The 12,226-nt window shown below is 56.7% G+C and overlaps 1 protein-coding gene across 2 annotated transcripts in view; it reads right to left on the bottom strand.

Annotated features, from left to right (window-relative positions):
• Nucleotides 1-3,090: 3,090 nt before the first annotated feature.
• LETM1 (leucine zipper and EF-hand containing transmembrane protein 1) overlaps nucleotides 3,091-12,226 on the bottom strand; it is a 39,896-nt gene continuing 30,760 nt past the window's right edge. For both annotated transcript variants that reach the window (XM_044267942.1, XM_044267943.1), the window contains exons 11-14: nucleotides 9,782-9,916; nucleotides 8,271-8,461; nucleotides 7,172-7,310; nucleotides 3,091-5,950 (exon numbers count right to left, since the gene is read on the bottom strand). In XM_044267942.1, coding sequence (XP_044123877.1) covers nucleotides 5,801-5,950; nucleotides 7,172-7,310; nucleotides 8,271-8,461; nucleotides 9,782-9,916 — 615 coding nt within the window. In that variant the 3' untranslated portion in view covers nucleotides 3,091-5,800. The remainder of the gene's footprint in view (nucleotides 5,951-7,171; nucleotides 7,311-8,270; nucleotides 8,462-9,781; nucleotides 9,917-12,226) is intronic.

The following is a 12,226-nucleotide window of genomic DNA, read 5'->3' as shown; positions in this document are numbered from 1 at the left end:
GGAGGTGGCAGTGCCCAGGCTAGATGGTGAGGCTAGAGAGGATTCAGGGACGGGCAGCCAAGCACAAACTTGGCCCAGGTCCTCTCTGGTGCCCAGTGCTGTGTAGGGCCCCTCTCCCTCCTTGCTCTGCTGACCCCTGGTCTGGTCCCACGGGAGAGGACCGCTCCGGGTTAACCAGCCACCTGGCTGTGTCAACTTTTAACTCTGGCTTTTCAGAAATTCGCTTCTGCTGTAGCTGTGTCCAACTCACTTTCCAAGTCTGGGGCTTCCCTGGAAGGGAGGATCTGAACCCAGTGGGTGACCCTCCCCCCTCCATACCGCGACCCCATTCAGAAGCTCTCCCTGCCTCCGGTCCAGCCTGCCAGAGACCCGATGTTTTAAGAGTCGCCAGCACTCTGGGGAGATGGGGGCCGATGGGGGTGCAAGTGTGTGCTGCTGGCCCCAGGCTGGCGGGGAGGTGGGGAGAGCCCAGAGGGTACCCGGCTGAGGGGGGCCGGGCAAAGGGGGACGGCGGGGGTAGGAGAAGCTGGTGGGGGGCGGTGAGGAGCAGGAACCGGGGAGGCAGGCGAAGCGCGGGCCGGGAGCGCCCTCTAGTGCCGCCCGCAAGCATCCCCACCAAGTCCCCAGCTCCTCGCCCGCGCGGCCCCGCGGGGCTCCGGGGGCGCGCTCGGGAACGGGGGCTAGGCCTCCCGGGAGCTGCGAGTCTTGCGGACGCCGGACCGAGACCCCGGGCGGGACGCGGGCGGGCAGACGAACGGGCCAGGCCGGCAGGTTGGGGCACTGGACAGGGAGGCAAGGACAGCCCTGCACCCCCGCGCGGCCGGGGAGCCTCCCCGCCCCTCACCTGCAGGTCCCACCTGCCCCCGCGACCCCGCCCCTCACCGACCGGTCCCACCCACTCCAAACCCCGCCCCTCACCTGCCGGTCCCACCCACTCCAGGGCCCCGCCCCTGTTCTGCTACACCTGTGTTGCCGCACCTGCGACCCCTTCCCTCCCCGGCCGGGCTCGCCTCCTCCTGCAAGCCCCACTGCCAGTCCCCGGGTGTCTTCTGAATCCCCGGGCAGATGGGGTCCAACCCAGACTCGAGCAGGCCTCCGTGGCTTTTCAGGGAGAGAGGCGTCCACAAGCCACCCGCCCTCGAAGGGTGGAGAGCTCCCCAGTTCTCGGAGCTCCAGGCCCCGTCCTTCACCTTTCCCCCTAGCTGCCGGGGTTGGCTCCTTTCCTGGACCCCGCAATCTTATTCCTGACCTGTCAGCTGCCGCCCACCTGTTCTGCCAGGCTGGACACCAGCTGTACACCCTGCATCCTCCTCCCAGGCGGGTGGACGCACACACTCGGCCGCAGCTGCCAAGGTCTGCAGGGTCGCAGCCCGACACGGAGCACACTTGCATGCTGCCCGCGTGGGCCGACTCCAGTCGCCCCCACAGCAATGCAGTGAGAGGTGTTTTAAATCCGGACCTCAGGGGCACCTGGGTGGCTCAGTGGGTTAAGTCGCTGCCTTCAGCTCAGCTCATGATCCCAAGGTCCAGGGATGGAGCCCCACATCGGGCTCTCTGCTCAGCAGGGAGCCTGCTTCCCTCTCTCTCTCTGCCTGCCTCTCTGTATACTTGTGATCTCTGTCAAGTAAATAAATAAAATCTAAAAAAAAAAAAAAAAAAAAAATCCGGACCTCATCTGGTTGCCTTCAGCCCAGAAGAACCCCTGGCCTTCCCCCCCCCTTCCCTGAGCTTTTAGGGGGCACAACGGTGTCGTATTGGAAGGCCCTGCTTTCTGGATATGCTGGTGCTCCTGTGGGGTCGTCAGACTTTACTGAGTGGGTACCTGGGGCAGGAGCGCTGTAGGGGGTTGGGGCACAGCAAGGGGCACATGACTAGCAGCCCTCGCCCCCAGTTGTTCCAGGGAATGGTGCCCAGGGTGGGAAGCTGCAACGCTAAATTCCAGCGTTTCTTCAGGCCCACCAGCTGGAATTCTCCCTCAACACCTTGCCAGGATGGAACCTCCTCCTGAGAAGACTGGGGAGTGGCTTTCTACTTTCTGGTGGGAGAGTTGGCACCGGCACCAGCACCAGCCGGCTGGCCAGACAGAGGACCACTGCAGGGGCGTGATCTTTCGTTACAACCCATTCTCCATGTTTCACACTCACTCTTCCCTCGTTCTGGTCAGGAGTACCCTGTCCCCAGGACTCTAAAGCCACCTCCTTAAGCAAACCCCCAGCACCCCTCATCAGCATCCCCAGAACCCTGGTGTCTTTCCATGGCCTTCTTAACTGTGGAGACAAGAAACATGCTCCCGACCAGGCCCCTGACTCCCCTGAGGGCATGTAGGCGCCTGCCAGGAGCATTTTAAAGAACCTGGAGGGAGCTATTGGCCCAGGGCCCAGGCCAGGGGGCAGGCAAGAGCGGAGACCTACCAGTCCCCCACTCACAACTGCACCCACAGAAATAAACCCTCCCACGCAGTTCTAGAGCAGCGTCCGAGCTCCCAAGACCTACAAGGCAGAGGAAACACAGCCAAGGCCAGCCTCAGGGACAAATGGGAGACTAGTGAGGGTGGCCCTTGGGCAGGGTGCAGGCAAGGGTGTCAGGACTCAGCAAGGGTGGAGGGATCCCACACAGCGCCCCATGCAGCCTGGTGCCCATGGTGAGGCCACTGGAGACGGTGGAGGTCCGCAGCTCAGAGTGAGGTGGCCTGTCTACCGAAGGGACCTGGGAGGTGGGGGGCATCGTTTTGTCTGTCCTGTCTGCCTGGCAGCCCTCTCAGCTCTCTACTTGGGGGTAGAGTGCAGGCAGCCCTAAGCCAACTCTCTGGGCCCTGTCCAGGCTTGGGGAGCAGCCTCTAGTGGAGGGATGGCCCCTGCATCAAGGACCCCCTCAGCGGAGTGCACACCTTTGGGCACCACCGTCCCCACTCTCAGGAGTCCTCAGTCTTTCCCAATGGAATTGGGCCCTCCTGGGTGATCCTTCAGCCAGGATCCCAGTCCTGTCTCCCCAGGTCCCACAGCATCCGCTGAGGGCTGGGGTCAGGGGAAAGCCCGGTCAGGCAGCGGCCTACTTCCCAGTCTGGACAAAGCAAGCAGTGAACAGTGGACATGTCATCGCGACAGTGCTTTATTAACCCTCCTCCGGACATCACACTGAGCGCCTACCCGCCGCATGGGGGTCCAACTGGGGGCACAATCAGACAGGACGTGAAGCCAGTGCGCAGTGGAGGCCACCCGGGCATGGTTCCGCCAGGCAGACGTCCATCTGGAACCTGGTCTCCCAGCAGAACAGCCACACCCACGGGCCACGGACCACCCCCTTCCGCCGCAAAGGTAGAAGCGGACCCCCAAGTGGTCACAAAGGCAGACATTCCAACGATTCAGATGGCTTCCACCTTGACTTCTGATGTGTCACACAGTTCAAAAATCCTACTTGGAGCTATTATAGGAACATTAACTTAGCATTTTAATAAAAACACTATTTCTAAAAAAAAGACATTTATACATAGCTGGGGGGTGGGGTGGTGGTGGTTCTCAGGTGCAGCCGGCCCAGGGCCGCATTGTGAGAACCACCGCCTGGAGGTTATTCTTTAAAAATTACAAAGTGCCCTTCATCTTTTAAAAAGTCTGGATTTCAATATTCCAAAAGGGATCTAGAAGCCACACACTATTTTCCCGAATCCCAACTACAAGAGCGGGTGTTTAAAACGTGGAGGATGAAGCCCGTGCTAAGAACTCTTGCTTCCTTCTCAAGGGGTGTGGACACCGCAGGCCCCTCCGGAGGCGACACAGGAAGGCCGAGGGAGCCACCCCTGCAAGCCGCACTGTGCAGAATGGCTTTCTAGACTTACCGCTGCTGTGCCTGCACCGGGACCCAACTCTCTGCTGCAGCTAACAGCTCAGGACAGGAACATCCCCCGCATTGAGGGGGGCCTACTGCAGGACCATTGCCACCGAGGCCAACACTGGAGGGGCCCCTGGCCCTCGGCAAGCCTGGCAGCATCGGGGCGGGGTTTGAAGCGGCGAGTGTCTCCCCTGGAAGATGCAGACAGCAGGGGGCGCAGCGAAGGGGTTGGCCGTGGTGGTGACCACACAGTGGGGCTGCTCAGGACGCCAGGCCAGGGTGTAAACAGGATTTGGGCATAGCTGACTGGGTGCCGAAGAACTGCTTGCTAGAAAGACAGCCGCCATTCGCAGGGCCCACGAGCGGCCCAAGCTCGTGCACCCACTTCCTACAGCTCAATATCATACCACTAAAGGAAGTGTAAGGTAATTCATAAATAGTTTAATTAAGCATCTAGAATATATATACTTCTCAAATAATCGAAATAAAAACCCTTTAGAACCCAACTGTTACTTTACAAAGGTTTACATTTGAGAATACAGAATTTTATTCCTATTTTGTCAAGTTTCCTTTTTAATGGCTGAGTAAAACATTTCAAGTAATTTGGAAGCCATCCTTCCTGGGCCCTCATGCTCCTGTTCTGGCTCACCTGGCCACTCTGTTTCTAGGTCTTCCAAGCCTATGCCTGCATTCCTCCAAGAAAACATTCTTGCCCATAACAGACCTGGTGTCTGAAGGACAGGTCTGACGGAGCTGAGACCACAACCCCAGCCCCCATAGAGCACCCCTACCCAAGCTGCCAGGGGTGCTGAGGTGGCGAGACATCAAGCCCATGGATGCTGCCCCACTCCAGCTGTGGGGTGCGTCAGGCGAACCTGACATCCCAAAGCCCGAGTGCTGGGCTGGCCCCCCTCCAGGGGTGCCGCCTTTCTGAAAGCCCCTCAGGATGCCCCACCCCAGGAGCAGGAGCGCAGCCACCGGCCGATGGGTCCAGAAAGGCTGAGAGCGATGCAACAGCAGGCGTGTATGTCCAGGGCGCCCCTCACCATCCCTGAACGCTCAGCACGATCCACTCAGTCACCCACGGGGAGACACTCTCTGAAAGCCACGACACCATGATCAGTAGAGTAGAAAGCCTTACTTTCTAAGGGCTTCATGAGCATCTCTCCCAGCATAACTCTCACGCGCTGTTATAGGGCGGATGCACAGTGGTGTGCAAACATCCAGTACTAGTCAGCTGGTTAAGGGTTAGGGCCACGCCAGAGGTTAAACCAAGCAAGAGCTGATGTCACAGGAGGCCTGCACAAGGCACCACATCCCTGTTGCAGATCTGTGCTTGTCCAGAGGCCACAGTATCCCAGTTGTGCCAGAGATGACTCTGGAAATGTGCAGGAATCACTGCTACGTAGGCTGCCGGTCAGGACTCCAGGTCCGCAGATAACAGGCATGTCTTCTCTTGAGCCATGGTGGGTTGTGCTTCTGTCCTCCCCATCTGTATGCCTCAAGCTCCAAAGGCATGGGGCGTCCACACAGCAGACCCTTTCTCCTCCTGGGGCAGGCACCAGCAGGGTACGGCGCACGCTGGAAGGGAGGCACCTTCCTGCCCTGGACCCACCTCCGGAACCAGGAAGCCTGTGTAGAGCCATGACTCCCCGGCCATCGGTGGGCTATACATGTGGCCACCATGGCTGGGGCTACCACGGCTGGGGCCATGGCAGCATCGTGCCACTCTGTGAATCCAGACATGATTCCCTGGAAGGGTTTGGGATTCCAGACTGAATGAATCTTCGTGGAATGATGAAAATTAAAAATTACTTGATTATGGAAGTTTCTGATTTATTCCAGACAAAATATTAGGTTTGTCATTAAGAATCACCTCAAAGCCTTCACTAGCACAGCAGGGCCCGACAACCGGCGCTGCGGGACGGAGGCCAATGCGGGAGGGGCCCCAAGGTGCCCGGGACGGGGGCAGGCCCTAATTCTTCACTTCCGCGGCCTCCTTCTCAGCCTTCTCCTTGGCCTTCTCCTTCTCCTCCACCTTCTCCTCCTTTTCCAACATGGCCACGATCTCGGCCACCTGGCTGGTGGAGATGTGGATGTCCTCTTTATCCACCAGCTCGATCACCTATGCACACGAGAAAGGGACGAGGGGCTCAGGGGTGACCCTGCCCCCACGCAGTGCCTTCCCAGCAGAGCATGCAGGGGAGGTGGAGCCCAGCTCCTCCATCCCAGCAAGAGGACCACGGGGGTCCTTCTGCTGCCTTGGTTCTGCAGTACCAGACCCTTATCCACCCCCGGGGGCCAACAGGCTCCAAAACCCGAGGCCAGGTTAAAGCTATGAGGCAGGGGCGCCTGGGTGGGTCAGGGTGGGTCAGGGATTAAGCATCTGCCTTCAAATCAGGATCTGATCCTGGGGTTCTGGGATCAAGTCCCATGCCGGGGTCCCTGCTCAGTGGGGCCCCTGCTTCTCTCTCTGCTCTGCCCCGTTTGTGCATTGTCAAATGAATAATACAATCTTTTTTTTTTTCTTTAAATAGCAAAATATTTTTAAAAAGCTATGAGGGGCTCAGAGAGCAGGAGACACAGGCTCTGTGAGGATACAAGGGTGGGGGAGGGAGTGTGGGGAAGGCACCATGAGGCTGCAGGGTCAGGGCATGCCCTAAACAGAGACTCCTCAGGAATCTCTCACCCCCGTGGTTCTGGGTGTGCAGGGAGAGAGCATCCGAGTTGCCATCCACAGCATGGAAGGGGCCCCAAGGAAGGGGCAGCTGGTGTGGGCACAGGCCTCCCAGCCTCTGCAGCTGCCAAAGTGAAGCCATCAGCATGTGCTCCTGGTAACACCTGGTCCTTCAAGAGGACCCAGTCAATTAGCAGCTATGCTTGGTGAACCTGGGGATAACAACTAACCAGCTAGAGACCAGAAGCCGTGCGAACAGCCAGGAGGAGAGTGCGCCCTCCGTGGAGTCCCTCTCATCAAGGTGGAATCCCATTCCCAGTCTCCTGAGCTGCCCAACCCCTGGCCCCAGGGACCCCAGTGCTTCGCTCAGCCCCTCTCAGGGTTCAGGCAGCACCTGCTGAAGTCTGGCCCGGAGGGAAGCCTGACACATTCCCTCCCTCTGAGTCTGCCCTAGACACCCCACAGCTACCGCACTCCCCTGACCGTGCCACAGCCCCACCAGAGGACACAAGAGGCTTAGTGTCCAGTCAAAATGCAGACGGGCTGCTCTAGGTTCACATCCTGACTAAGCCAAGGGTTTAGAGTGAGGACAGAGACGGGGTACATGTGGAAAATATCTCCCCCAGACCCAGCCATTGGCTGGGCCAGGCAGCCCTGACTTGAACTCACCTTGACAAGGTCATCGATGTTGATCTTGCCATCCTTGTTTTCATCCAGCGCAGAGGCCAAGCTGATGAGCTTGTTTTCTGGAATGTGCTTGATCTGCTTCATGGCACTGATGAGCTCAGCGATGCTGATGACAGTCTCCCTGGGGGTTGGGGGGGACAGAGCCTGCCTGTGGCACAGCCACACCCACAGCCCCACCAGGCCTCCTAAGGGTTAGCTTTAACCCAGGCAACCCTCCCTCCAGAGATCCCCAGCCCCTGCCTTTGGGAATTCCCACCCAACTTGGACACAAACCCAGAATTCTTCCTTTGGTCCCAGGTCTCCCTGGGCGCTGCCCCCCAGGAAGCCCTTCCACTGCTGAGGACAGAGCCTCATGGTTCCTGGGCAGTGGTCCTCAAGCCTATGTGTGTAGTGGCCTGGGGGGCAGGGGCCGAATATGGCTGTGCTGCCCTTGTCCGAGGAGGGCAGGTGGGCTGAAACAATAACACAGCCCAGCAGGTCAACTCAGGAAGGGCACGGACCTCGTCTGGGGGTGAAGGCCCCCCAACCTGGGGACAGCAGTAAGTCTGCAGAGAGCTCTCCTTCCCTCTTAGAGATGCAGTCACTCAGAGCACAGTGCCCAACCCATAGGAGCAGTGGTTAGCAGCCCAACAGCTCCTCACTCACACGATGACCTCCAGAGTGGCGGCAACACTGAGCGCCTGTGTGTAGGGGGCTTCAGGAAGAAAGGTGGCAGGGGATGGTCCAAGGGAGCTGTATCCTAGGCTCATTCTGGAAGGACCAGCTTGATGGCAGTCTGGGGACAGATGTGGCCTATATTGCCTAGAGAGTAAGGGCTGGGGGCGGGGAATCGTGGTCCTGGTATTGGCCAAAGTGTGCACATGTGTGCCTGTGTGTATGCGTGCGTGTGCATGTGTACGTGTGTGCATGTGTGAGCAGAAGAGAGGACCCCAAGATCTCCTTCAGTAAAACAGCAACAAGTGGAGCTGGAGGTGGGGCTAGGCTTCTGGCTGGAACCATGGGGTGAAAGCTCAGGGCTTGGACACCAGGGCCTACAAATGCAACTTCAGCTCCCAGTGCCCAGCATCGGGGCCACGCTCACCCTGCGGGCGGCTGCTCAGCCGTGGGACCCAGCCTGCCGGCCTCTGGGCCAGCCTCCAGCTGTGAGAGCAGGCTATCGATCTGTCCGATCATCTGCTGCACCCTCTTCGTCAGCCTCTTGCTGGCTTTCGACTCCTCTACATAGATTTCTTCGCCGGTCTTCGAAAGCTCCTTCTGGATCTCTTGCAAATCCTAACAAAATTATGGAGTCATAAAAGATTGTCTTTAAAAAAAAAATAAAATAGGGGCACCTGGGTGGCTCAGTGGGTTGAGCCTCTACCTTCGGCTCGGGTCATGATCTCAGGGTCCTGGGATCGAGCTCCACATCGGGCTCTCCGCTCAGCGGGGAGCCTGCTTCCTCCTCTCTTTGCCTGCCTCTCTGCCTACTTGTGATCTCTGTCAAATAAATAAATAAAATCTTTAAAAATAAATAAATAAATAAATAAAATAAAAAGGACCCATACAACTCTGTTTATCTCGTAAAAGTAGTTAAATTAACCCAAAGGTAATAAGTTCCAGGTTGCAAATGGAGCTGCACAATCGTGTCTGCACCTTTCATACAAATCACTTGTTTTTGCAAACTCAAATATGGTCTGTGTTGCAAAGGAAATAGTATCTGTGCGAAGCTCAACTTTCTTTATATTTGTTAAAAGAATAAATAGATGGATGAAAAAATTGGGGAATAGAAGATGCCTTCTTAAATCCCAAGTCATGACAGTCCTCATAAGCAGACACTACAGGGAAGGATGGAAGGTGGGGCTGGGAATGAGGCGAAGGGCTCAGCATTTCTGGTGAACCCCGGATTTCCAACAGAGAACCACTGTGTCAACAGGCCTGCCATGAACATGGCTGATTATTTTCACCAATCTCAAAACTAGTTATCTTTTCCCAATGGATCTATGAAAACATAGTTCTTTCCTAAAGTAGGCTCCACAGCTCACATGGGGCTTAAGCTCACGACCCTGAGATGGAATCACACACCCAACTGAGCCAGCTGGGCACCCTGAAACAGTGCTTTCAAATCAGATTTGGAAGTAACATTTATAAAACAGACAGGTTTTCCTTTAAAAAACAAACAGGGCACCTGGGTAGCTCAGTGGATTAAGCCTCTTGCCTTTGGCTCAGATCATGATCCCAGGGTCCTGGGATTGAGCCCCGAATCGGGCTCTCTGCTCAGCAGGGAGCCTGCTCCCCCGCCCACCCCTCCCTACCTGCCTCTCTGCCTACTTGTGATCTCTGTCCAATAAATAAATAAAAAATCTCAAAACAACAAATAAATCAGTAAATGAAAAAAGTTAGTGTGTAAGAAAGAAATGTCTACCAGGGGAACATGACTGCAACGAGGATTTCATTTATCAAGCGACCAGACTGTTGGTCTGGTCCCTTCATGGGCCTATGGACTGCCAGGGTAAGCAGCCCATGCCAGGAGCAGAGTCCGGGCACTCAGCTGCACAGAGACCACCAGCTGCTCCAGAAGGGGGCAGAGGACATCCCCAGGACACTGCCGCCCACCTCGCTGTAGTCCTGCACGTCCTCCTTGAGCAGCTCCAGCTCTTCCTTCTCCTTGGTCAGGGACGACTTCTGCTCTTTCAGCTTCGAGCAGGCATTGCTGAGTATGTCGATCTCCTCTTTCGTTATTTCCTCTTCCTGCACAGAGGACACATAAGCGTCCTAACAGAAACCCAGCTGGAGGAAAATCATTACTGACCCCCCACCTCCAGAGTACTCAGTGGCTCTTCTGATCACACCGTCTGCTCCTGCCGTGCACGCAGAGGCTAGCAGACACAAGCACAGTCCCCGTCCTTGCCCCCATGTGCCCAGATGTGCCTGTGCCACCACGCACGCAAGCCCGGGACACCATCACCAACTGAGAGAGACCTGTCGGCCACCCAAAACCTTTCTGTCCCCAGGCTGGCTCAGAGCTGCCCTCCAGCAGGTCAGACAGACATCATGCATGATGAGCTCATGCATGTAGGACGTCATCCCCTGCCTCACTGGGAGCCCCCCTTCCCCATCTCTGTGTTGTCCTGGGCCTCCAGGGGCCGGACAGCTTCCCAGCCAGAACACAGACCAAACCTGCTCCTCCACCACAGGCCATCCTAGCTCCTCTCAGTCTGCACACATGTTCTAGAACAAGCCTGCCCACTTCCACACCAAGCCTGTGGGGATGCTGATGGGTCCAGACATGGGCATCAGCGGCAGAACGGACTCCTCACAAGGACCCCAGCACACACAAACGCAGAACACCCGTTGGAGGTAAGGAACCTCAGCGGCACCTCAGAATTCGGCGGTACAGCGCAGCTGCGATACTGTCAGACTCAGCCCAGGTGCTCCCTGCAGGGACCGTCCACCATACTGAGACTGCCGGTCGCTTGCTCATCAACGGCCCAGAGAAGCGGCGATCATTTTTGGCTGCTCACACCCTCTGCGGACAGGCAGTTTCGCTCCCCTCTTCCGACTGTGTGCTCTCATTCCTCTCCTCTAACCGTGCCGGCCAGAACCTCGGCACATTGCTGAATGGGGCAGCGAGTGCGGATGCCGGGGACCGAGTGAGCTGCAGCTATTTCCACAGATGCTCCCCGTTGGGTGAGGGCATTCTCCTCGACTGGCTCGCTGGGAAATTTTTTTTTTTTTAAATCAGGAACAGATACTGGATTCTGTGAAGTGCTTTTTCTGCATTTATCAAGATGCTCATATGTGGTTTTTCTCTTCATTCTGTCAATACGCTCGTTATACTGACTGTTGTTTTGTATTCCCTGGACAAGCCCCAGGAGATCATGATGTATTAGCCTTTTCACAGAATAGCTGCGTCTGATTCGCTAAGAGTTGGTTCAGAACTTGTACGTCTGCGTCCCGAAAGATAGGGCTGTGCAGTGCTCTCCCAGCGATCTGGTACTGGCATCAGCCCATCTCAGAAGCTGGAAATGGCCCCCCTCTTTGGCTTTCTGTGAATACTCTGTGGAGCACTGAAGGATCTCCCCAGAAACTTGGCCTGTGAAGCCACATGGATCTGGCTTTCCCTAGGCTTTCAGCCACAAGCTCAATGTCCTTACCTGAGGGAGAACTAATCAGGCTCTCTGTGCAGCCCCAGCAGACGGCCAGGAGAGGTAAAACCTACGAGGTCACACTGCAAATGGGGATGGAGGCACTTGCTTTTCTCACTCCTTACAGTAACTTTCCAGGGAACAAAGGCTTGTAGCTGTCAGTTTTGTAAAGGTTTGTACTTCTTGCTAGGAAATCCTCACCAAACCTCAGTTCTTCTGACCGGTCTAACTGCCCTTTCACATTATCTGTTGGAAAGGGGATGCATCTGTTTCCATGAAGACAGTCACTGTCCCAGCTCTATTTAATGACAAGTGCCCCTTCTTCCTGACCTGCATTCCATGGGCCCAGAAGGGCTTCATCTCTGCTCAGCTGTCATGTCCCAGCCTTCCACCCCCTTAAAAATGACCCTGACCCCTCCCTGAGTCATCCCTTGAGCCCAGCTTGGTCCCAGATTCCTGGGACCCTCTTCCTCCCAACCTCCTCGATGTGTCCTTACCAGCACATCTGTTTCCAGAATGGCCCTGGCCTCCCACCTCGTAGGCCTGTCTCACTCACCTTCCTCCACCCAAACACATGGCCTCTGAGGACCACAGACCATCTTAGCCAGCTGCACCAGCTCAGATCTGCTACCCCGAGTCTTCTTGCAACAGTAGTCTAGATCCTCCCTGAGACCAGCTCTCCCTGCTGCCTGCTGCAGTGGGGCCTTCCTTCTCCACGGGCCTGGAGAAGGCTGGCGTTCCCCCACCTCCCGGCAGCTCCACCCAGAGACACCCACAGGGGAGCTTTTCCTTCCAGCTCTGCCCCACAACTGCTCCTACTGAGCCATGGATGACCTCACCCTCCCCATTAGGGGTCTGTCTTCATGCCTCCCCCACCCAGCCCTCAATGCTCCTGATGAGGCCCACCCTCCCC

The sequence above is a fragment of the Neovison vison genome, chromosome 11, assembly GCF_020171115.1.
Source record: "Neovison vison isolate M4711 chromosome 11, ASM_NN_V1, whole genome shotgun sequence".
Lineage (NCBI taxonomy): Eukaryota > Metazoa > Chordata > Mammalia > Carnivora > Mustelidae > Neogale > Neogale vison.
Note: the sequence above shows the minus strand (reverse complement) of the source record. Positions and strands in the feature narration are given on the sequence as shown.